General features: G+C 49.1%; 1 protein-coding gene across 2 annotated transcripts; it reads right to left on the bottom strand.

Moving 5' to 3' along the window:
• Positions 1–202: 202 nt before the first annotated feature.
• Positions 203–8,512, bottom strand: LOC119295886 (ADP-ribosylation factor-like protein 5). 2 transcript variants are annotated; one of them, XM_037574323.1, is made up of 3 exons: positions 8,368–8,512; positions 8,054–8,286; positions 203–805 (listed from the first exon to the last, which is right to left on the bottom strand). In XM_037574323.1, exons 2-3 carry the CDS (start codon positions 8,243–8,245, stop codon positions 443–445), a joined length of 555 nt encoding a protein of 184 aa, XP_037430220.1. In that variant the 5' UTR covers positions 8,246–8,286; positions 8,368–8,512; the 3' UTR covers positions 203–442. The 2 variants fall into 2 exon arrangements, with proteins under 2 accessions (XP_037430220.1, XP_037430221.1); XM_037574324.1 differs by lacking the exon at positions 8,368–8,512 and having other exon boundaries at positions 8,054–8,361.
• Positions 8,513–21,896: the final 13,384 nt, after the last annotated feature.

Below are 21,896 nucleotides of genomic sequence, written 5' to 3'. Positions count from 1 at the left end.
AGTCTAATTGATTTACTTGTGACTAACCAACAAATTTGCCAAAGATAATTTCGTCGTCACATGTCTATAATTATGTGCCTTGATCACCGTGCCGAAAATAATACTCCCTCTCTTTCAGTTTACACGGCGTACACGTATCCCTAGGTCATCAATTTGACCACCTAATACAAGTCAGATATTACAAAAAATATACCAATATAAATTTCAGATGTTCAATTTTCAAACGATATAATTTTGGTGTTATATAATTTATATTAAGGTGATCAAATTGGCAACTTAGATATACACGTAGGACTTGTAAACTGAAACGAAGGTAGTACAACTTACATACATAAAGGAACGGAGGGAGTATGCATAAATAAACACCGAAATGGCAGGAACAACAAACCCATCCTGCCTCCATTTTCCAACAAATTCACCAAAACACACAATGTTTTTGTGGTCAGCTTGCCGTGGCCTTTCCGGCAACTTTCTGGGCTATCCATCCCATCCCATCATAGAGGCCCTCACCAGTGATCGCACACGAGGCCTGTATGTGCCAGTCGTGGTTCTTTATGCTGTGGAGGGACAGGGCGTCTGTAATCTCAGCCGCCGACATGGCATCCTTGAGATCCTGCTTGTTCGCAAACACAAGGACCACCGTGTTTTCAAGATCTGCATGTTGAATCAACCGGAATAGCTCATCCTTGATGATGTTGATCCGAGCACGGTCGGTGCTGTCGATTACCACGATGACAGCATGAGTTCCACTATAGTATGTCGCCCATGAAGTGCGTAGGCTTTCTTGTCCTCCTAGATCCCACACCTACTTCATCAAACATATATGAAGTTAAGTATAAATAATACAATTGCATTTACTGAAAAAACAGTTTTTTAGTGAATGTGCCACATGAATGGGTCAAACAACCTCCATTAAGTCAAGAAGTAACCTTAAAACAGAATGTGCAACTTCCACAACACAAAGGCATGTTTGGTTTTGTTTGTGCCCATCTAGTTAAGCATCAAAAATTGGTCATGGGCGAAACAGGAGAATGACAAATATTGTAGTTAAATATTAGATCAGAGTTTGAACTATAGCGAATCCAAACCTGCCAAAAAATGGCGAAGCATTTCGTCATCCACAAATTTAGACTAGCATTTGACATGTCTTAGTTTCGTGCAAGTTGCCAATTCTGTTTTCATGAAATTTGACAAGCGTGCAAGACGAATTTTGCTACCAGTCCAACTAAGAAAATGTTAGGCAATATCAAGTTTTACTAAGCTGTGGCAGTCAGACGATCGCATCTTTCCAGGAAGCAAGTGAAATTACAGATTGCTGGGATTTGTGGTAAATGATAAGTATGAACAACTCACCACATTAGACCTGGGCTAGGAATAAGCAAGTCAAGTCTTATAACTTGAAGAAAGGCAAGTGATTAAATGGATAATGGCTTATGAACACAAGGATAGTTGCTTGGGAGACTAGATAAAATTTAGACCGGCAAGTACTAAGTTTGAGCAGAGAAACAAGACAGACTTGATTTGATTTCGGGTGGCATGGATGTGTTTGGTTGGTGTTAGCCCAAACTACTAGTAACTAGCTCTCACTTGTACACTTAACAGAGGAGAACTAGCTAGATGTTTCAGTTTGCACACAAGCTGCTGCCGCACACACACATGAAGTGAGGAGCTCACGTACTAGCACTAGTAGGAGAAACTGGCTTGTTGTTTTGCTATTGCTCGGAAGAGTGATTTACAACGGAGGTGCATATGCCCTTTTATAGGGATGCTTGCAAACTTGAGGCTGTACTACATGAGCTGTAGTACTAATTCAGCTCAGCCTTTTTGACAAAGTCTAATACTAGTTCTCCACCTTAGGCTTTTTACTGGAGAAAGACTACTACTACTCATCGTCCACTACTCAGCTCCTTTCTAACCAGAGAAAGCCTCACGTTACTTAGCTACCTCAGGCTTTTGGACTGGAGAAAGCCTAGCTTAAGCAACAGCAGCTGTGTTCAATCCTGTAGACTGGGTTTGACACAACATCTCCCCCTCAAACCTGTCGAAGGGGCTTGACGTCGACGATCCTGACCTTGCCGCGCAGTTGCTGGAACCGAACGCGACCAAGAGCTTTTGTCAGGATGTCCGCCTTCTGCTCACCTGTCCTGATGAACTCCACTATCACCGTGCCCTTCTCGACGCAATCACGTATGAAGTGATAGCGGAGATCGATGTGCTTGCTGCGGTCGTGAAGCACTGGATTCTGGCAGAGGGAAATCGCCGACTTGTTGTCGACGAAGATGAGTGCAGGGGCGGCGTCCTGATTCAGCATCTCGCCGAGAAGACGAGCAAGCCAAATGCCTTGACATGCCGCTGTAGCTGCCGCGATGTACTCCGTCTCGCACGAAGAAGCGGCGACAACCTTCTTCGTGCGAGACGGCGACAACCTTCTGCCTCACCGATTGCCAGCTGACGGGACTGTTCCCAAGAACGAACAGTATGCCCGAGGTGCTCTTCCGGGAGTCCACGTCACCAGGGTGGTCGGAGTCGCTGTACCCGACCAAGCTCTCGCCGCCGCCACGACGATACACGCATCCATGTGTGAGCGTACCCGCAATGTACCGGAGCAGGTGCTTGACGGCAGCGAGATGATCGCTTGCCGGGGCTTCCATGAACCTACTCAGGTACCCGACAACGAACGTAATGTCCGGTCGGGTGTGCACGAGATACCTGAGGCTCCCGATGATGATGCGGTAGAGCGTAGCGTCCACCGCCTTCTCGGAGCTATCCTTGCTGAGCTTCAGTCGTGCCTCCATTGGAGCATGCACGGCATGGCAGTCCTTCATGCCTGCCCGCTCGAGCATCTTGGCGGCGTAGGCCGCCTGCATGATCGTGATGCAACCACCCTCCTGGTTCACCTCTAGACCGAGGTAGTACCGGAGCAGCCCGAGGTCGCTCATGCTGAAGAGACGATGCATCTCTCCCTTGAAGCGTCGAACCTCTTCGGGCTCGGCCCCGGCGATGACCAGGTCATCGACGTAGATGCCGACGATGAGCAGCGTGTTCGCGGTGCCACGCGAGTACACGCCGTGCTCAGAAGCGCTGCGTGAGAACCCAAGGGATGCGAGGCTTGCATCGAGCTTGGTGTTCCACGCCCTTGGGGCTTGCTGGAGACCGTACAGGGCCTTGTGTAGCCTGTACACGCCCTGCTCGTGGCTCTTGGCAACGAAACCTGGAGGCTGGGAGACGTACACCTCGTTAAGGTTGCCGTTGAGAAACGCCGACTTGACGTCCATGTGGTGTACCTCCCACCCGTAGTGAGCAGCCACGGCAAGGATGAGCCGCACGTACTCCAGCCTTGCCACCGGAGCGAAGACTTCCTCGAAGTCCACTCCCTCACGCTGCACGTAGCCCTTTGCAACGAGGCACGCCTTGTGCTTGACAATGGCGCTGTGCTCGTCCTTCTTGACCTTGAACACACACTTGAGCCCAATGGCTCGGTGTCCAGCAGGCAGTGTGGTGAGTGTCCAAGTGGCGTTGTCGTTGATCGACACCAGCTAGTCCAGCATCGCGTGGCGCCAGCAATCCTCTTGCTCGGCCTCCGCGAATGTGTTCGGCTCCTCGCCGGCCATCAGATGCAAGACGTCGTCGTCATCAACGTCCTCTTCCTCAGGCTGTTGCGGTGTTGTCGCAGCCTCGCCGAGGAGATCCCCCATGCTCCGAAACCTGTGGGGGGTGCCAACGCTGTCGTCGGCGTCGAACAGCTCCAACCTTGCTGTTGGCAGGGTCACAAACTGCCTCCCGGGACCCACCTTGCTTGACGTCGGGGTGTCCGGGGACATCATACCCGGGGTTGCGGTTTCCGGATCCACACCTCCCGGGCTTCCCGAGGTTGTAGAGTACATCGGGTACTCCACAGTGAAGGAGCTGCTTGTCGGGGCCTCTCCCGACGCCTCCCAAGTCCATCGCGCGTCTTCGTCGAAGATGACATCGCGCGAGACATGCACACGCTTTGAGACGGGGTCGTACATCTTGTACGCCTTAGAGCCCGTCTCATAGCCCATGAACACCATTGGGGTGCTCCTGTCGTCGAGCTTCTTGAGCTGTGGGCGCGTCATCTTGACGTGCCCGACGCAGCCAAAGGTGCGGAGGAAGCGTACATCGGGCTTCCTCCCATACCACGCCTCGTAAGGCGCCTTGCCGTCGATGCTCCTTGTGAAGGAGCGGTTGAGGATGAAGACGGCCGTGAGTACGGCCTCCCCCCAATACGTGCTCGGCACCTGCTTTGCCTTGAGCATGCAGCATGCCATCCGAGCACCGTCTGGTTCCTCCGCTCGACGACGTTGTTCTGCTGCAGCGAGTAAGGGGCTTTGAGGTGACGCTGCACCCCATTCTCGGCGCAGTGCTTGTAGAACGTGGCCGACGTGAACTCGCCGCCATGGTCCGTGCGCGGCACGCACAGCTTGTGGCCGCACTCGACCTCTGCTGCCGCTTGCTGCTTGACGATGGCTCGCTCCGCCTCGTCCTTGGAGGCGAGGAGCGGCACCCACATGAACCTGTTGTAGTCGTCAACGAGCAGCAGGATGTAGTGACGCCCTCCTGGCGTTGCCGGGGTGATTGGGCCGCAGAGGTCCCCATGAACCAGCTCCAAGGGTTTTTGCGCCCCATAGCGTGCCTTTTCGGGGAAAGGCAAGCGCCGCTGCTTCCCGGCAAAACACGCATCGCACAGCTCGTCGGCGTGCTCGATGAGGTAGCCTGCGAACGAGGTTGCCTCGCGCCATCTTCCGCAACCCGTTGAAGTGCTGGTGTCCTAGCCGGGCATGCCAACGCCACGCGTCGGAGACATGGCCCACGGCAAGGCACACAGGATGCACGGGTCGAAAGAAGAGCTTGTAGAGGCGGTTTGTCGAGCGGGTTACCTCGATGAGCAGCCTCTTCTGCTGGTCGCGCACGGTGAGAACACCGCGGCGGATGTCGATGTCGAACCAGCCCTCGTCGAGTTGTCCGGCACTCACGACGTTGCTCTTGAGCGCCGGGATGAAGTAGACGTCCGTAAACGCCCTGTGATCACCCCCTTTGTCGACGAAGACGACGGTCCCGCGCCCGTGGATCTCCACCACAGATCCGTCCGCGAACCGCACCTTCCCGGTGATTGAGCGGTCTAGCTTCGCGAACGCGTCGACCGAACCAGTCATGTGGTTCGTGGCGCCGGTGTCAGGAAACTACCCTCACTTTGCTTGCCGCCTGCAAGCGTGGGTGTGGTCACGGCTCTCTCCTCGTTGAGGAAGACGTAGCCGCACGCACACACCGTTGTCAGGGAGCCATCTCCCGTCAACACGGTGGACCCCGAACACTTTGTTGTCGGGGTGTGGCTGGCCTGAGTGTCCGTGCGCTCCTGCACGGAGTCGATGGTCGCCAGCATCATGGTCGGAGCATGGTCCGCCATATGCATCGTTGTCGCGCCAACTTGCGTGACCTCGTCGGGTCCCGAGGTCATCGGGGACACCGTCGCCGGGGTGTGGCTCCCCCACACCCGAGCCTTCATCGCCTCCCAGTCGACAGGCCCCGAGAACGTCGTTGTCGAGGTGTGGCCTTTCACTAGAGTGATGGTTCCCGTGGACGGGTTCCGTGCCTCCTGCACGGAATGGGTGGTTGTCGGGGCCGTGGTCGCGAGAGACGTTGAGCTCTCCTGCACAGGCTCGACTCTTGCCGGCATCATTGCCGGCCCGCCATCCACGTCAGCCTGGACGAGGTTTGCTGTTGCCGCGGCTGCCTCATCGGCTTTCCTCTTGTGGCAATCCTGGATCCAGTGACCCGGCATGTCGCAGTAGCAGCACTTGCCACTGTTGCCAGCGCCTCGCCCTGCCCGGCTTGGCTTGCGACCGCGGTTGCCGTCACCTCTCTGGGTGCGGCCTCCGCCTCTGCCGCGACCTCTGCTTCCCGTGGGGGCGCCTCCCCCACTGCCGGAAGAGCCGTCATGGCCGCGCTGCTGAAGGCGTGCATCCCACTGCTCCAGGTGAGCAGTAGTTCGCCGCCGGCACGGTTGTTGGCTTCGTCTCCACGCTCCTCGACGACCTTGAGTCGCCCTACCAGCTCCTCGATCGTCATGGTGGAGAGATCCACCAGGCTCTCAATGGACCAGGCCAGTTGCTTGTACTGCCTGGGGACGACGCGAAGAAACTTGAGAATCACCATCTTGTTGTCAATGTGATCTCCGAGCGTTGCGAGCTCGTTGACGAGACCTTGCAGCCACAAGGCGAAGTCGTCGACTTGTTCACCGGCCTTGAACCGGATCTCCTCGTACTGGAGGCGCAAGGTCTGGGCCTTCAACTCCCGTACACGCTCCACGCTGATGCGCAGAGTCTTGATGGTGTCCCATGCTTCCTTGGCCGTCTCCTTGGCGCCAAGGGTGAGCACCATCTCCGGTGGGATGGAGCGCAAGACTGCCTCCATCGCCAACCGGTCCTCCTCGTACTCGACATCGCCGGTTTCCACGGCTTTCCACATATGCCGCGCCTCCATGATGACTTTCATCAGGACGGACCAACTGGGGTAGTTGGTCCGCGTGAGGAGAGGGAAGGAGGCACTGGACATGCCCACGTCTCGCACGGAGCGTGCCGCACCCAGCTCACCTCCCGCCCTGCCTCGCAGCGCGAGCACATCCGTCGCACGGGTCTCCTCAGCCGAGCTCTGCTCGGCGGTCTTGGAACCGTCGTCGGCGACGCCTCCTTTCGGCATATGCTTCGGCATGACCTGAAGCTCTGATGCCAATTGTTAGCCCAAACTACTAGTAACTAGCTCTCACTTGTACACTTAACAGAGGAGAACTAGCAAGAGTTTCAGTTTGCACACAAGCTGCTGCCGCACACACACATGAAGTGAGGAGCTCACGCACTAGCACTAGTAGAAGAAACTGGCTTGTTGTTTTGCTATTGCTCGGAGGAGTGATTTACAACAGAGGTGCATATGCCCTTTTATAAGGATGCTTGCAAACTTGAGGCTGTACTATATGAGCTGTAGTATAATTCAGCTCAGCCTTTTTGACTAGATAAAGTGTAATACTAGTTCTCCACCTTAGGCTTTTTACTGGAGAAAGACTACTACTACTCATCGTCCACTACTCAGCTCCTTTCTAACCAGAGAAAGCCTCACGTTACTTAGCTACCTCAGGCTTTTGGACTGGAGAAAGCCTAGCTTAAGCAACGGCAGCTGTGTTCAATCCTGTAGACTGGGTTTGACACAACAGTTGGTGCCCAGGCCAATCCTGCTAGAATCTGATAGCCATTGTTTTGGTCAATACTGGCACCAATGTGCAATTGGAAATGGGCATACCAAAGGTTTGACAACATCTAAATAAATTTCAATTTTCTGGACATGGCCAGAAAACTAGTAGGCAACTAATGTATATATGTGAGACAGTTCCACTATTGTGTTAAATTTTGCATATGTACAACAAGCTTGACTTTCTTTTTCATATCCAATTGGATCATTTCCTTATTGGCATGTCTGTTCCGAACTTGAACAATTTATTAGTAGGGCAAAATATGGGTGCTCAGACATGTTCAGAAACAAACTATGAAAGTAGATCAAAAAGTTCCTGCTATAGGTAGAAGGTCCTCCTTTTACTACTAGTCTGGATGGAGGTACGTGGTATGTACCATCCTCAGCAAGTCAGCATAGTGACATGTAAGATAGGCAAATCTAAGCTACTCAATATATCTAACAGCAAGGAATTCATTATCTGCAATTTCGCTAAAGTGACATGCCCATGGAGCTATGAACGTACACAGACCTACAGAGGCAACCAAGATAGCCTGCTGCTCATCGCTGCTAGAACTTCTCAAGGAAGAAACAAATAACTCTTTTGTATCTCCTAACCCTCTTCCCGAGACCAGATCTTTAATCTCAAGGAAAAAACATACAGCGCCGGATGCATGATATGTCATGCTTTCTGAGCACACGAACCATGGAGCAAGAAGCAGGATCTGAGTATACTGGCAACAGCAAATCTAGCCGCGCAAATTCGGATTCTAGCATCCAGACCGGGAGAAAAGGGAGGGGCTGGAGCGCTGACCTCGAAGCGTATATTCTTGAACACGACCTCCTCGACGTTGCTGCCGATGGTGGGCGCGGCGGTGACCGCCTCGCCGAGGTGGAGCTTGTAGAGCGAGGTGGTCTTTCCGGCGTTGTCGAGCCCCACGACCACGATCTTGTACTCCTTGGCCGGGAACATGAGAAACCAGACCCGGGACATCCAAGCCCCCATCCTTCCCCTCCCTCAAATCTGAACCTCGCTGGTGATCGGATCTACGAGGGGACAGAGAGGAGATTGAATCGGATTCGTGGAGGAAAGCGAGAAGGAAGAAGGAAAAGGTGTCGTCGCGCCACCTGCCGTCCGTGCGTGCCACAGCCGGGCTGTACCGAACCAAGACAGAAACTCGGGGGTTTTCTTTGTTTTTGTGTGAAACAGCAGGATTTGCCGTCCCTTAGGGCATGTACAATGGGGGCAGTGGTATGGTGATGCCCCAAGATCCACGTAGGAGCAAGTAGATTAAGCATCCCCTTCATTCACCGTATGGTCCCTCCTATATTCTCTCTCTCGTCATCTTCTTTTCCCTCTAAATCCATGGCTGCACATGTTTGTTGTGGTCCTCTGCTACCCTTTGCATATGATTTTTCCACTTTCCTCTTCTTTTCTTCTTCTTTTTGGTTGAAGCACCAGCCTCCTCTGCAAGAGTCTGTTTGGCTCTGCAGGCAGCACTCTTTTCTCTCTGTCCCCTTTTCATCCAACGTGGACTGTAGGGCAGCACTCCAGCATGGAGCGTTGGCCATGCCCTTAGGCGTTGTTTGGATAGTGAATTTTATCCATGGGTATATATAGTACGAGTTTTTAGCTGAATTTTCACAAAACCAGTTTTACAATATTTTTTATGGTTAACGAGTTTATAGAAAATTTTGTTTGGGTTAGCAAAAAATATAACCGGGCTGGTACAGTTCATTGTTTGGATAGCCAACTCTTATTTTTCTTTTGCTGTCAACCCGTGAGCCCGTGACCTTCTCCTTCTTCCCCTGTCGTCCATTGACGAGAGTACATGACCAAACTCTAGATATGGTTCTTCCTCCGCCCAGGCTACTGCTCGCCTCCAGTCGGCCCGCAAGGCTGTGCGTGCTATCGACCGGCTATGGCTCTTTCCATGGCACCGAGGTCGTTGCTTCCTCCCTGCACATGCTCCATCTGGGTTGCGGCTCGCCTGCCCTCGCACCTCCAGCATGTGCGGGCGGCTGCCGGCGAGCGTTTACCTTGATGGCCGAGGCCGTCTGTGATGCGAACGGAGCAGCCACACCCAGGCACCGCATAACTCGTGAGAATGCTCGCCGCCGTCCACCCTGACGTCCATGGCGGTCAGCCGCGCGGCGGTGACCATGCCGGTGCCGGAGCTCAGTCCATCACCTGCCTGAAGGTCAAATTGTTGCGCTCGTCTCGTGGTCACCAATGGAGCTATCGAAGGACTTATACTCTTCCTGAAGCAAAACTAGAGCCAATGAAATGTTGAAGAACGAGAGAGATGTGGAGAAAAGTAGTTGTATCAGTATTCGATTTTGCAAAAACGACAAATAGTCGTTTTTCCACAAACCTGGAATCCTGGTTTTCTGGAAACTAAGTTCCTAAATCCATGGATTAGGTGGAGTAGCCAAACAAGGTTTTATACGGTTAAACAGTTTTCGTAGTTTATAGAGATCTAGTTTTGTATATTCTTCCTATCCAAACAATGCCTTAGAGCATCTCTAGCACACGTGTATATCGCCGACCCGCAAAACTCATTTACAATTAATGTAAAAACGGTTTTGCGGGCCGGCATGGGCGCCGGCAGAGCAGACACCGCATAGTGAAACTGTAAAACGGTTACAGTTTCGCTATGCGGTGTCTGCTCTGCCGACGTTACAGTTTCGTTATGCGGTGTCTGCTCTGCCGGCGCCCACGCCGGCCCGCATATCAGATGTGGTTTTATCTGAATTTGGCACATATGCCACATATGCAACTTGTACCTCCTTATAAGGGAGTTGGACTTCCCCACTTGGGGCACATATTCAAAATTACTAATTTAATATAAAAAAACTATATATGTCAGCAGCCGAGTCGATGTCTAAATTTTTGCCACGCAATACGAGTATATAAAAGGTCATATCACGCCCAATATGTGATACTATCCTAAAGAGACTCGAAGGTCCCACCAAAGATAGAACCGCATATTGATACGCTTTTGCAAGGTGGATATCATTACATCAACATTACATAATAGATGGGGATACATACAAAAGGCATACAATGCCACACGAATACAACATCATCTTACGTAAGAGCACCATCCGACTATGGATGAAACACAAACAGAAACTCAAACGACATCCACCCTGCTAGCCCAGGCTGCCGACCTGGAACCTATCCCCTGATCGAAGAAGAAGCAGAAGAAGAACTCCAAAACAAGCAAACATCGCTCTCGCGTCATGATCATCGCATAACCTGTACCTGCAACTGTTGTTGTAGTAATCTGTGAGCCACAAGGACTCAGCAATCCCATTACCATGGGTATCAAGACTAGCAAAGCTTAATGGGAAAGGAAAGGGTAAAGTGGTGAGGTTGCAGCAGCGACTAAGCATATATGGTGGCTAACATACGCAAATGAGAGCGAGAAGAGAGCAAGCGGAACGGCCGTGAAGCTAGCAATGATCAAGAAGTGATCCTGAACTCCTACTTACGTCAAACATAACCCATAAACCGTGTTCACTTCCCGGACTTCGCCGAAAAGAGACCATCACGGCTACACACACGGTTGATGCATTTTACTTAAGTCAAGTGTCAAGTTATCTACAACCGGACATTAACAAATTCCCATCTGCCACATAACCATGGGCACGGCTCTCGAAAGTTTATACCCTGCAGGGGTGTCCCAACTTAGCCCATCACAAGCTCTCACGGTCAATGAAGGATATTCCTTCTCCCAGGAAGACCCGATCAGTCTTGGAATCCCGGTTTACAAGACATTTCGACAATGGTAAAACAAGACCAGCAAAGCCGCCCGATGTGCCGACAATCCCGATAGGAGCTGCACATATCTCGTTCTCAGGGCAACACCGGATAAGTCAAGCTACGAGTAAAATCAGCCCTCAAGTTTCCCGCAAGGTGGTCCCGCAGGTTGCTCGGTTCGAACCAGCACTTAGAGAAGCACTGGCCCGGGGGGCTAAAATAAAGATGACCCTCGGGTTGTCCGACCCAAGGGAAAGGTATAGGTGGTGGTGAGGCAAATGGTAAAACCAAGGTTGGGCCTTGCTGGAGGAGTTTTATTCAAAGCGAACTGTCAAGGGGGTCCCATAAATCACCCAACCGTGTAAGGAACGCAAAATCAAGGAACATAACACCGGTATGACGGAAACTAGGGCGGCAAGAGTGGAACAAAATACCAGGCATAAGGCCGAGCCTTCCACCCTTTACCAAGTATATAAATGCATTAATTAAATAAGAGATATTGTGATATCCCAACATAATCCTGTCCATCATGGAGCAATCTTCAACTTCACCTGCAACTAACAACGCTATAAGAGGGGCTGAGCAAAGCGGTAACATAGCCAAACAACGGTTTGCTAGGAAGGGTGAAAAGGTTAGAGGCTGACATGGCAAATTGGGAGGCTTGAAGAACAAGTGATAGGTAGTGCAGCAAAGCGATAGAACGAAGCAACTAGCATAGCAATGATAGTAGTGAGATCCAAGGTGACGATCATCTTGCCTGGAATCCAGCTAGGAAGAAGAACGAGTCCATGAAGAAGATGAAGCCACGAAGACCAACCAAGCATAGACGAACGAATCCTCACGATCGCAACGAAACGGGAACTATCGAGAAGAAGCACACAACATGGTAAACAAACATCACATAAACATGGCATGATGCACAATCAAGATGATGCATGTCCGGTTTAATGAGGCATGGCATGGCCAAGTGCAACAAACAATACTACAAGTTAAGTGGAGCTCAATATGCAACGAGTTGCATATTGACGAAACGCCACATCAATTATTTAGTTCTCTCTCCGTTTTGTACCCAACAATATTAAATGTTGTTAAACATGGCAAGAGGTGAAGCATAAGTAAACTAACTATTTAGGCAAGTTTAAATGAGGCCGGAACAACAAACAACAATTCCGAAAAATCCTCATATGCAATTTATGAATTTGCTACTGTTCTGCCCTATACAAAATTTTAGAGTTGTTAAACATGCAAAGTGATGCCACCATGTTAATCTATGCATTTTTCCACCCCATTTACATATAAAGTTTATTAAAATTGGAGCTACTGTATTTAGTTATGAAATAAATCATTTTAGCATGGCATTTATGCAAAATTAAACAAACAGCAAGTTTAAGCATTTTAACATGGATGAAAGCAGCAGATTATGAAACTAGATGAAAAACTAAGCATTTTTCATATATAAAGTTTTTACATATGATGCACCACTTGTGAGTTATTAAATGCATGAACTCTAGGGGTTTTTCTGTAAAACATACAACTCTAGAAATTAGACAAATTCGCATAGCTGGAAAAAAACATGAACTGGGCCGAATCTGGATGGGCTAACAACACAGAAAAAAAGGGGGTGCTGGATTTGGCGCTCACCATGGGCCACACGGGCCGATTGGTGGAGAGGCTGGGCTGCAGCGCCTTGCTGGGCCGTGGGCGAGGTGCGATGAGGAACGAGGCGAGGCCAGCCCAGGCACTGGATCAGGAAGCAGGACGCTGGTCAACGCGGGAGGAGAAGGCTCGGCGGGCGCTCGTTTCTGAAGAACAGAAGCAGCAGCAGGCGATGCAGAAGACGGCGGCAGGGGGTCCTGTCCTGGCGATGGGGTAAGCGGGAACCAGCCGGAACGGGCGGAACGGAGCACGGGGAGGCGCCTGGGTTCAGATCTAGCAAGGGGAGTCGCGGATCGGAGCTCGGTGCAGCGGCTCCGGCGAGGCAGGGGACTTGGCATGGTGGCTCCAGGCGATGACGGGCGCGGGACAGGCGCGGCTGGTGCTGCTGCTGTCCGTTCCGGCGCTCGACAGGAGGACGCAGGGGAAGTAGAGGAGCGGTCAACGCGGCTGTTGTGCGTGCGCTTGCACGCACTCGAGAAGCAGGGCTGCGGAGGCGTTCGATGCAGGGGCATCCCCTTGACGCCGCCGGCTGGATGCAGAGCAGGCAGGGTCCGGCAGTCGTGCGGGCGACGAGGAGGTCCAGCGGGGACCGCGGCGAGGCAGAAACTTGGAGCTCCTGCAAAACGGCGGCGGCGCGGCTGATTAGGTGACGGGTGAGGAAGCAGAGAGAAAAGAAGAACAGGAGGAAGGAGGGAGGCGGGGCGTGGCAAGGACCTGGTCTGGCAGGTCACCGTCGAGGGCTCCAGACGCATCAATGGGCGCGCGGAGCTCGGAAGCGGCGGGGTCCCCATAGCACCGGTGCTGTGGAGAAGAGGCACAGAGAGAGAAACAGGCATGAGAGAAAAAGAGAGCTGAAAGGGGAAGGAGAAGAAAGGAAAGGAGAGGGGCACCGAGGAGGGTCCTGGTGGCTGTTGTTGCTCGATCGGCGACGGGGTCGAGGTGGACCTTGGGCGCCATGGGTGCTGCGGGAGATGGGCAAGCCCAGCGGGTGGGGCTCGGGCACGAGGTGGGAGGCGGCAGCGAGGTGAGGAAGGGGAAGGCTTGGACGGCTGCTGGATTGAGCGAGGGGATTGGCTCGAGGATGAAAACAAGGAGGGAGATGGCTGCGCGTGGTTGGTTGGATCGGATCTGGGAGGATCCTGAGAGCGAAGGGAGTTGGTCGGGTGGCGGCGAAGGGAATGGAAGGATGGGACAAGGCGCCTAGGATCTAGGGTTGGACGATATATATACATCACGTGGACTAGCACTACAAAAAAATACACTTCCGTGATGATACGTGTTTGTCATAGTAGGTCGTGTTTTTTGTCATGCATGTACATCCATGACAAATTTATGACAGAATCAAGATAGTCATACATGTGCTGTGGTAGAAGTGTTCCATGACATTACCAAAATTATCATCACGGAAGTGTCCACTTCCATGACGATAAATCGCGCGTCACAGAAGTGCTTTCGTCAAGGGTGACCGACACGTGGCATCCACCGTAACGGAACTCTGTTAAGCTATCGGGTCGGGTTTTGGATCCGATAACCCGTTAACAACCCCGACCAATGGGGATTTTCCACGTGTAAAATCATCATTGGCTGGAGGAAACACGTATCGGCTCACCGTTGGGATAGATGTCATCCACTCATTGAACAGAAGGCGCCTATGATACGTCGACACGTGGCACGGCCTAACAGAGGCCCATTCCTGTGAAAAGGCCGGCCCGTTTGACTTGGTCAAAAGGTGGCGGCCCGGCCCATGTAAAGCCTGTTAATGGCCTGTTCGCATATAGCCCATTTACAGCCCGCTAACCCAAGGCCCGTTACGCCCTACCCGAATTAGGCCCAATAGCGTCATCTGGGCCACCCAATATGATTCCAGCCCATTTTCACTTCTGGCCCATGTATGGCCCATGACGTCTTTCGGGCCATATGAGGCCCTATGTAACTCTTGGCCTATTAACGACCCGTGGTGAAACTGGCCCGTAATGAACAGTGTTTTACTTTACATCCATTAACGGCCCGTGGTGAAACTGGCCCGTAATGAACAGTGTATCGCTTTATACCCATTAAGGGCCCGTTATTCCGTTGGGCCGTTTCCAGCCCATGTTATCTTTTGGCCTTCTCAGAGCCCATTTATTCTTGGGCTCATTTCTAGCATTCGTTTACTTACGGCCCGTTACTGTTCATTTTATGCTTATGGGCCAAATTCAGCCCGTGCTTACAGTCGGCCCGTTTGTGGTCCGTTAACACGTTGGGCCATTTTCATAGCGTCATGAAATACGTCCTATTAACGATGGCCCATTATGGCCGGCCCATGAACGGACGATTCCAACTCTAGCCCGTTTACGGCCATAATGCGGCCTGTTATTGGCCCATGTTTGGCCAATCGACCATATTGCCCGTATAAGGCCCATTGATGATACGACCCATAGAAGGCCCATTGTTTCTACGGCCCATAGAAGGCCCATTGTTTCTACGGCCCGTAGAAGCCCCACTGTTTCTACGGCCCGTAGGAGGCCCAGTGTCACTACAGTAAATATTAGCCCATGGTTATTGTGGCCTAGTTTTAAAAAATAGGTTATTGCAGCCACTAGCAAACCGCGGAAAAAGGACTGCAATGACTACAAGCAAACAAATAAACAAGACAACAAGGAAATAAATAAGCAAGCAACTTACGCTAGGCTATCACGGCTATCACACATATTACATCCACTGGGCATCAAAGTTCGCCACCAGTGCAAATAAACGCGCCGACAAAAGAATATACAAAACTGAGAGCACTTCAAAAGGCACTAGGCCTGGCCAGGTCGGGCCCCCCAAACAGCTGAAGAAGCTGAGTAGACCTTAGTTGTGTCAACGATAGATGCATCAACACTAGATTTAAGGCATGATGGTGCGCACGCAGTCCTCTGACATCCTCATTGCATCTTTGACTTCAAGTCGGAGCTGAGCTGAAGCAAGCCTTTCCGCTTTAAGTTGAGACTGAAGAAGTCGAACTGATTGAGGCAGCGACTGCACAGAGGTTGTCTCACACCTGCTGGTGAGTAGCTTCAACTCACTGTCTTCATCAAGACAGGACCTTGGGGTCATCTCGTTGTCCTCAAGATGGTTTGGCTCACTATCTTCCCTAAAGTTCTGCCTGGCGTAAGAGATACGACTCTGAAAGAGAGACAAGGAGACACATAACATGTTTCACAATTATATAAGCAAATAAATGGATCTGTTCTGCATAAGGAACATGTTTTTACAACTACAATTTGAAACTGGTAGTTGTTGCAAACATCCAATCAGATGTAAACAGCAAAGCAAACAGCAGTGGAGGCAATGATGCCTATCCAAATCTATACTAGAACAAAGTTTGAAGGCTTGAGAAGGATGAACTTACATTACATGTTAACACGGGCTGGACAAAGCCCTTCTCCATGTTGATGGAAGGATAATTCAATAAATTCCCCAAAGAAAATTCTTTATAAGCGTTGCCATTATTCTACATTTTGCAAAGAGTAAATATAGATCAAATAATATTGGAAGAAACAGAGGATAATGAAGCTCAGGTGCAGACTGATGATACATAATCAAATAGCAATTAATTAAGTACAGCGTTACAAGGCAAAAGGGAGAGAGGTACTGACAAGAGCAATGTAGAGCCCATTATTGTTTTGAGATCGTATGATCCTTTGAGCAAGGAGATTCATCTGAAATTAGTTTTCATACAAGAGAGAAGGTAAGGCACAAGCAGAAATTTAGGAGTTCAAATTTTGAATTGATATCATAGACAGTACCTGACGCTGGGCTCACAGCAGTTCTAATAGGGGTTTGGCCACTGGAATAGGGGTAAAGTGTGATACAGTTGGGTCTGTGTTTTCTGTGGCTGCTGATCTATCTGATTTAACAGGTACCACTACCTTTTCCAAATACCTAGTTTGTACTCCTTGAGGATCTGCACTCACCCTCTTCCTTTTGGAAATCTATCACGAAAGAACAACATTTGACTGGAAAACATAGTGTGACGACACATGAAATAGGTACATAAAATGGATAGTTATGGCATGTACTCATATATGATGCTTAAACTAAGCAGATGGTGTAACAAAGTAGAAGAAATGCAAGAGGTCAGATGCAAAATATGTGCGACCAATACAACTTTGCAAAGTTAGAGCAAGAACCTTGATGGGTGAATAAGATAGGCCATCCTCCACCATGCCAAGTTTGTTAGCCAGTGGATTGTTCCGCAATATTCCTCTCGTGCGCCCATTCTCATGTTCATTTTGATAATGTTCAATATCTGACATGCATGAAAACATAAAAACAAGTGAGATTTTCTTTGTAATGCAGAAGTGATTCTAATCCAATACTGCCTCCCTGTAAACCCCTTTGTGCTATCTCTGCAATTCTTTTAAAAGATGCCATGCATGCTGTAATTTGTTGTGTGCATTAATATAATGTGGCCTACTACTCAAAATATGAGAGCTCCAGAAGTGATGACACTTCGCAGATGATAGATTCAACATATAGTAAAGAAGAACAAGTCGACCTGACCTGACAGATTCAAAATATACTAAGGGAGAACAACTCGACCTGACCAGTCGACCGCAAGAGAAGAGTATCATCTTAAAGAAGAGCAGCAGAGCAAGAAGATTGAAGATATTACAAGTGTTTCAATACAATGTCGGTTGGCCACCCATGATGAACCAGAGCGCACAAAGAAATACTATTCTTTCCGGTCTCTCCATATGTGGCTCACATGCATTTCGAAACTAAAGTAGGAACATTTAGCTAACCAATTAAACATCTCTTAGTTTTACTAATATCAGCAATAATATCATATATGAATTTGCACAACTAAGCTTGTTTAGCTCGATGGGTGGGGCAGTGCTATTACGACACGAACCACGTAGGCTGATTGTGGTCATCATAAAATGGGGAAAACATAAGCATGATCAGTACAGTGTTGACCGTGGCAGTGGGATGGCAGATCTGAAGCTGCAAACCGCGCAAAGGGTAGTTAGCAACCGATGCTTGCTTTGAAATAACAACTAAGATTTGGTATGGACAAGAAAGTACGGTCAACAAGTGACAAAGAAATGCAATTATGCTGTCTCTCTATATGTCGCGACATGCATTTGGAAACTCAAGTGGGACCTTTAGCTAACCAATTAAATGTGTCGGTTAACTAATATCAGTATCATATCACAATCATATTTGAACAACTAAGCTTTCGAATTCTGAGTGTTGTGTTGTTGTCACACCCAATATGCGATACTATCCTAAAGAGACTCGAAGGTCCCACCAAGGATAGAACCGCATATTGAAACACTTTTGCAAGGTGGATACCATTACATCAACATTACATAATAGGTGGGGATACATACAAGAGGCATACAATGCCACACGAGTACAAAAACACAATACATAATAGCATCATCTGACTATGGATGAAACACAAACAGAAACTCAAACGACATCCACCCTGCTAGCCCAGGCTGCCGACCTGGAACCTATCCCCTGATCGAAGAAGAAGCCGAAGAAGAACTCCAAAACAAGCACACATCGCTCTCACGTCATGATCATCGCACAACCTGTACCTACAACTGTTGTTGTAGTAATCTGTGAGCCACGAGGACTCAGCAATCCCATTACCATGGGTATCAAGACTAGCAAAGCTCAATAGGAAAGAAAGGGGTAAAGTGGTGAGGTAGCAGCAGCGACTAAGCATATACGGTGGCTAACATACGCAAATAAGAGCGAGAAGAGAGCAAGCGGAACGACCGTGAAGCTAGCAATGATCAAGAAGTGATCCTGAACTCCTACTTACGTCAAACATAACCCATAAACCGTGTTCACTTCCCGGACTCCGCCGAAAAGAGACCATCATGGCTACACACGCGGTTGATGCGTTTTAATTTGGATCTGGTGTCAAGTTATCTACAACCGAACATTAACAAATTCCCATCTGCCCATAACCGCGGGCACGGCTTTCGAAAGTTTATACCCTGCAGGGGTGTCCCAACTTAGTCCATGATAAGCTCTCGCGATCAACGAAGGATATACCCTCTCCCAGAAAGACCCGATCAGTCTCGGAATCCCGGTTTACAAGACATTTCGACAATGGTAAAACAAGACCAGCAAGACCGCCCGATGCACCGACAATCCTGATAGGAGCTGCACATATCTCGTTCTCAGGGCAACACCGGATGAGACAGGCTACAAGTAAAACCAGACTTCGAGTTTCCCCGAGGTGGCCCCGCAGGCGGCTCGGTTCAGACCAACACTTAGAGAAGCACGGCCCCGGGGGGCTAAAATAAAGATGACCCTCGGGTTGGCCGACCCAAGGGAAGGGTATAGGTGGTGGTGAGGCAAATGGTAAAACCAAGGTTGGGCCTTGCTGGAGGAGTTTTATTCAAAGCGAACTGTCAAGGAGGTCCCATAAATCGCCCAACTGCGTAAGGAACGCAAAATTCGAGAACATAACACCGGTATGACGGAAACTAGGGAGGCAAGAGTGGAACAAAACACCAGGCATAAGGCCGAGTCTTCCACCCTTTACCAAGTATATAGATGCATTAATTAAATAAGAGATATTGTGATATCCCAACATAATCCTGTCCACCATGGAGCAATCTTCAACTTCACCTGCAACTAACAATGCTATAAGAGGGGCTGAGCAAAAGCGGTAACATAGCCAAGCAACGGTTTGCTAGGAAGGGTGAAAAAGGTTAGAGACTGACATGGCAATTTGGGAGGCTTGAGGAGCAAATGATAGGTAACGCAGCAAAGCGATAGAACGAAGCAACTAGCATAGCAATGATAGTAGTGAGATCTAAGGTGACGGTCATCTTGCCTAAAATCCCGCAAGGAAGAAGATGAGTCCATGAAGAATATGAAGCCACGAAGACGAACCAAGCGTAGACGAACGAATCCTCACGATCACAACGAAACGGCAACTATCGAGAAGAAGCACACAACATGGTAAACACACCACACATAGACAAGACATGATGCTCAACGAAGTATGATGCATGACAAGGCTACATGAAGCTACTCATGGCAATAGATTATGCAAACAAGAGCAACAAATCAAGGCAAGTTTAAATGAGGCCGGGAACAACATATAACAATTCCGGTAAGTCCTCATATGCAAATTTCGAAATTGGTCCAGATCTGAACAAACATTAAGTTGAAGTTGTTAAACAGCAAGTTAAGATGCACCAAGATGATCTACACGAGATTCTAGTCAAGTTACATATAACGTTTGTTTAATTTGGAGCTACGGCCTAGAAGATATGAGCAAAACAAGTTAAACATGGCATTGATGCAAAATGCATACAAACATCAAGCAAACACCTCAAAACAAGGTTGCAACATGATAATATGAAACTACATGCGAAACTAAGCAAGTTTCATATAGAGCACACTCAAAACGGAGCAACGGTTCAAGACACACACACACACACTATACAAGATATGACAACAATCTGTCCAAAACATCAACTAGGCATATTGCAAGCACCAAAACAACATGATACAGCACCCCAACATGAGAACAAAAGGCATGGACGTGATGTACAGGTAAAGCATTACAAAACATGAACACTGAGCTATCTCCAGAAATCACTAGAACATGCTCCAAAACACATGGCGAGATTGCAAATAATATCAGTTTCAGACTTGGCAGAAATAACATCATGTTGCAATGTTCAGAGCTATCAAACAACATGTTACAGGAACTTAACATGGCAAACAAAGGCATGGCATGAATCTACTAAATGCATAGAACAAAAGTCCTTTACTGACTATGAGCCAAAAAGGATCAGAAGATATGATGGCACCCATGTAAACATGGCAAGTTATATGACAGATTCAAACATGGCAGGAACAACGATCAGTAGGCATGTTGTTGAGCTTGAACCACTCACCACAGAGCAATACATGGCATGGAAAGGCAACCAACAGTAAGAAGACATGTTTGTGAAGCTAAGCATGGCAAGAACAAGTTCATAGGGTGCATGTATCACTAGCAAAACACATGGCAAAACTGAACTTAATATGAACAGGCTGACAACAACATCATTTAGCAATTTGAGAGCAAGATGAAAACAAGCTACAGCCGGCTATAAATGCAACCAGGGGCATGGATGGATAGTTCATGACATGTATAACAAAACATCCTTAGTGATCGTCTCCAGATTATGCATAGAATGACTTGTAGCAGCAGGTTTACATGGCATCACAAAATAACAGATTCAACCTAGCAAAACAGTAACAACAAGTACACTACTTCACGAGCTCGGTTCACTCACCACAAGTCATTGCTTGACAAGATAAGCATAGCATCAGCAAGAAGACATGTTTATGAAACTAACCAAGGAAAGAACAAGTTCATAGCATGCAAGGTTCAACTACAACAACCTTGGCAAAATTGAATAACATGTAAACAATCTGCTTGGAAACATTTTATAGCAAAAGTAGAGCAAAAAAATGACATTCTAGACTACTCCATAATTGCAAGCAGGGGCATGAATGAATAGAGAAAAACCATATGTCCAAAATATCTGTACTAAAGTATCTCAAAATATGCTTGGATCTCTCTGTAGCATCAAGTTTACATGGCATAAAAATAATAGCAGAACAGGGACTAAAATCAGCAACATCACGAAGCCTAGTTTGCATGCTTGTTCTAGTCACCACATTGATCACAAAAATACATGGCATACACCCCTGTGAAGATGGCATGATGTAGTTCAAAACACATGTAGGACTCATGCCCATAGGATACACACACAAAATGCAACGAAAAAGAAAAATCATCAAGTTATAACATTTTCAGTAGATTAACATCATATAGCACTCCTGCAACGATGATTCAGGCATCAAGATGGACTCAAATGAACATGATGCAATGGAATGAAATGAAGTACTCGTTGAGATGAACAATTTGATGTGCTACACGCCCAAAACGGAGCCACGGATGCGGAGTTATGATGCGATGAACAAGAGCTAAAAATATGCAAAAGCTTAGGGACTTGGTGGAAAACGGGGTCAACCTTCGGGGGAAAAGTCAACAGCGCCGAAACGGGTCACGGAGGCGGAGCAACGCGGGATCGGGCGAGGCAGAGGAGGTCCCAGGCGGTGGCGGCTCGCCGGAGGGCGCCGGGGTCGCCGGATCTGGCCGCCCTCGACCGGATCTGGGCGGGGGCGGGCCCTGCCGACGCGGGGACCGGGAGAGCCAGGCGGGGCGCCGGCGGAG

Source organism: Triticum dicoccoides, chromosome 4B, assembly GCF_002162155.2.
Source record: "Triticum dicoccoides isolate Atlit2015 ecotype Zavitan chromosome 4B, WEW_v2.0, whole genome shotgun sequence".
Lineage (NCBI taxonomy): Eukaryota > Viridiplantae > Streptophyta > Magnoliopsida > Poales > Poaceae > Triticum > Triticum dicoccoides.
Note: the sequence above shows the minus strand (reverse complement) of the source record. Positions and strands in the feature narration are given on the sequence as shown.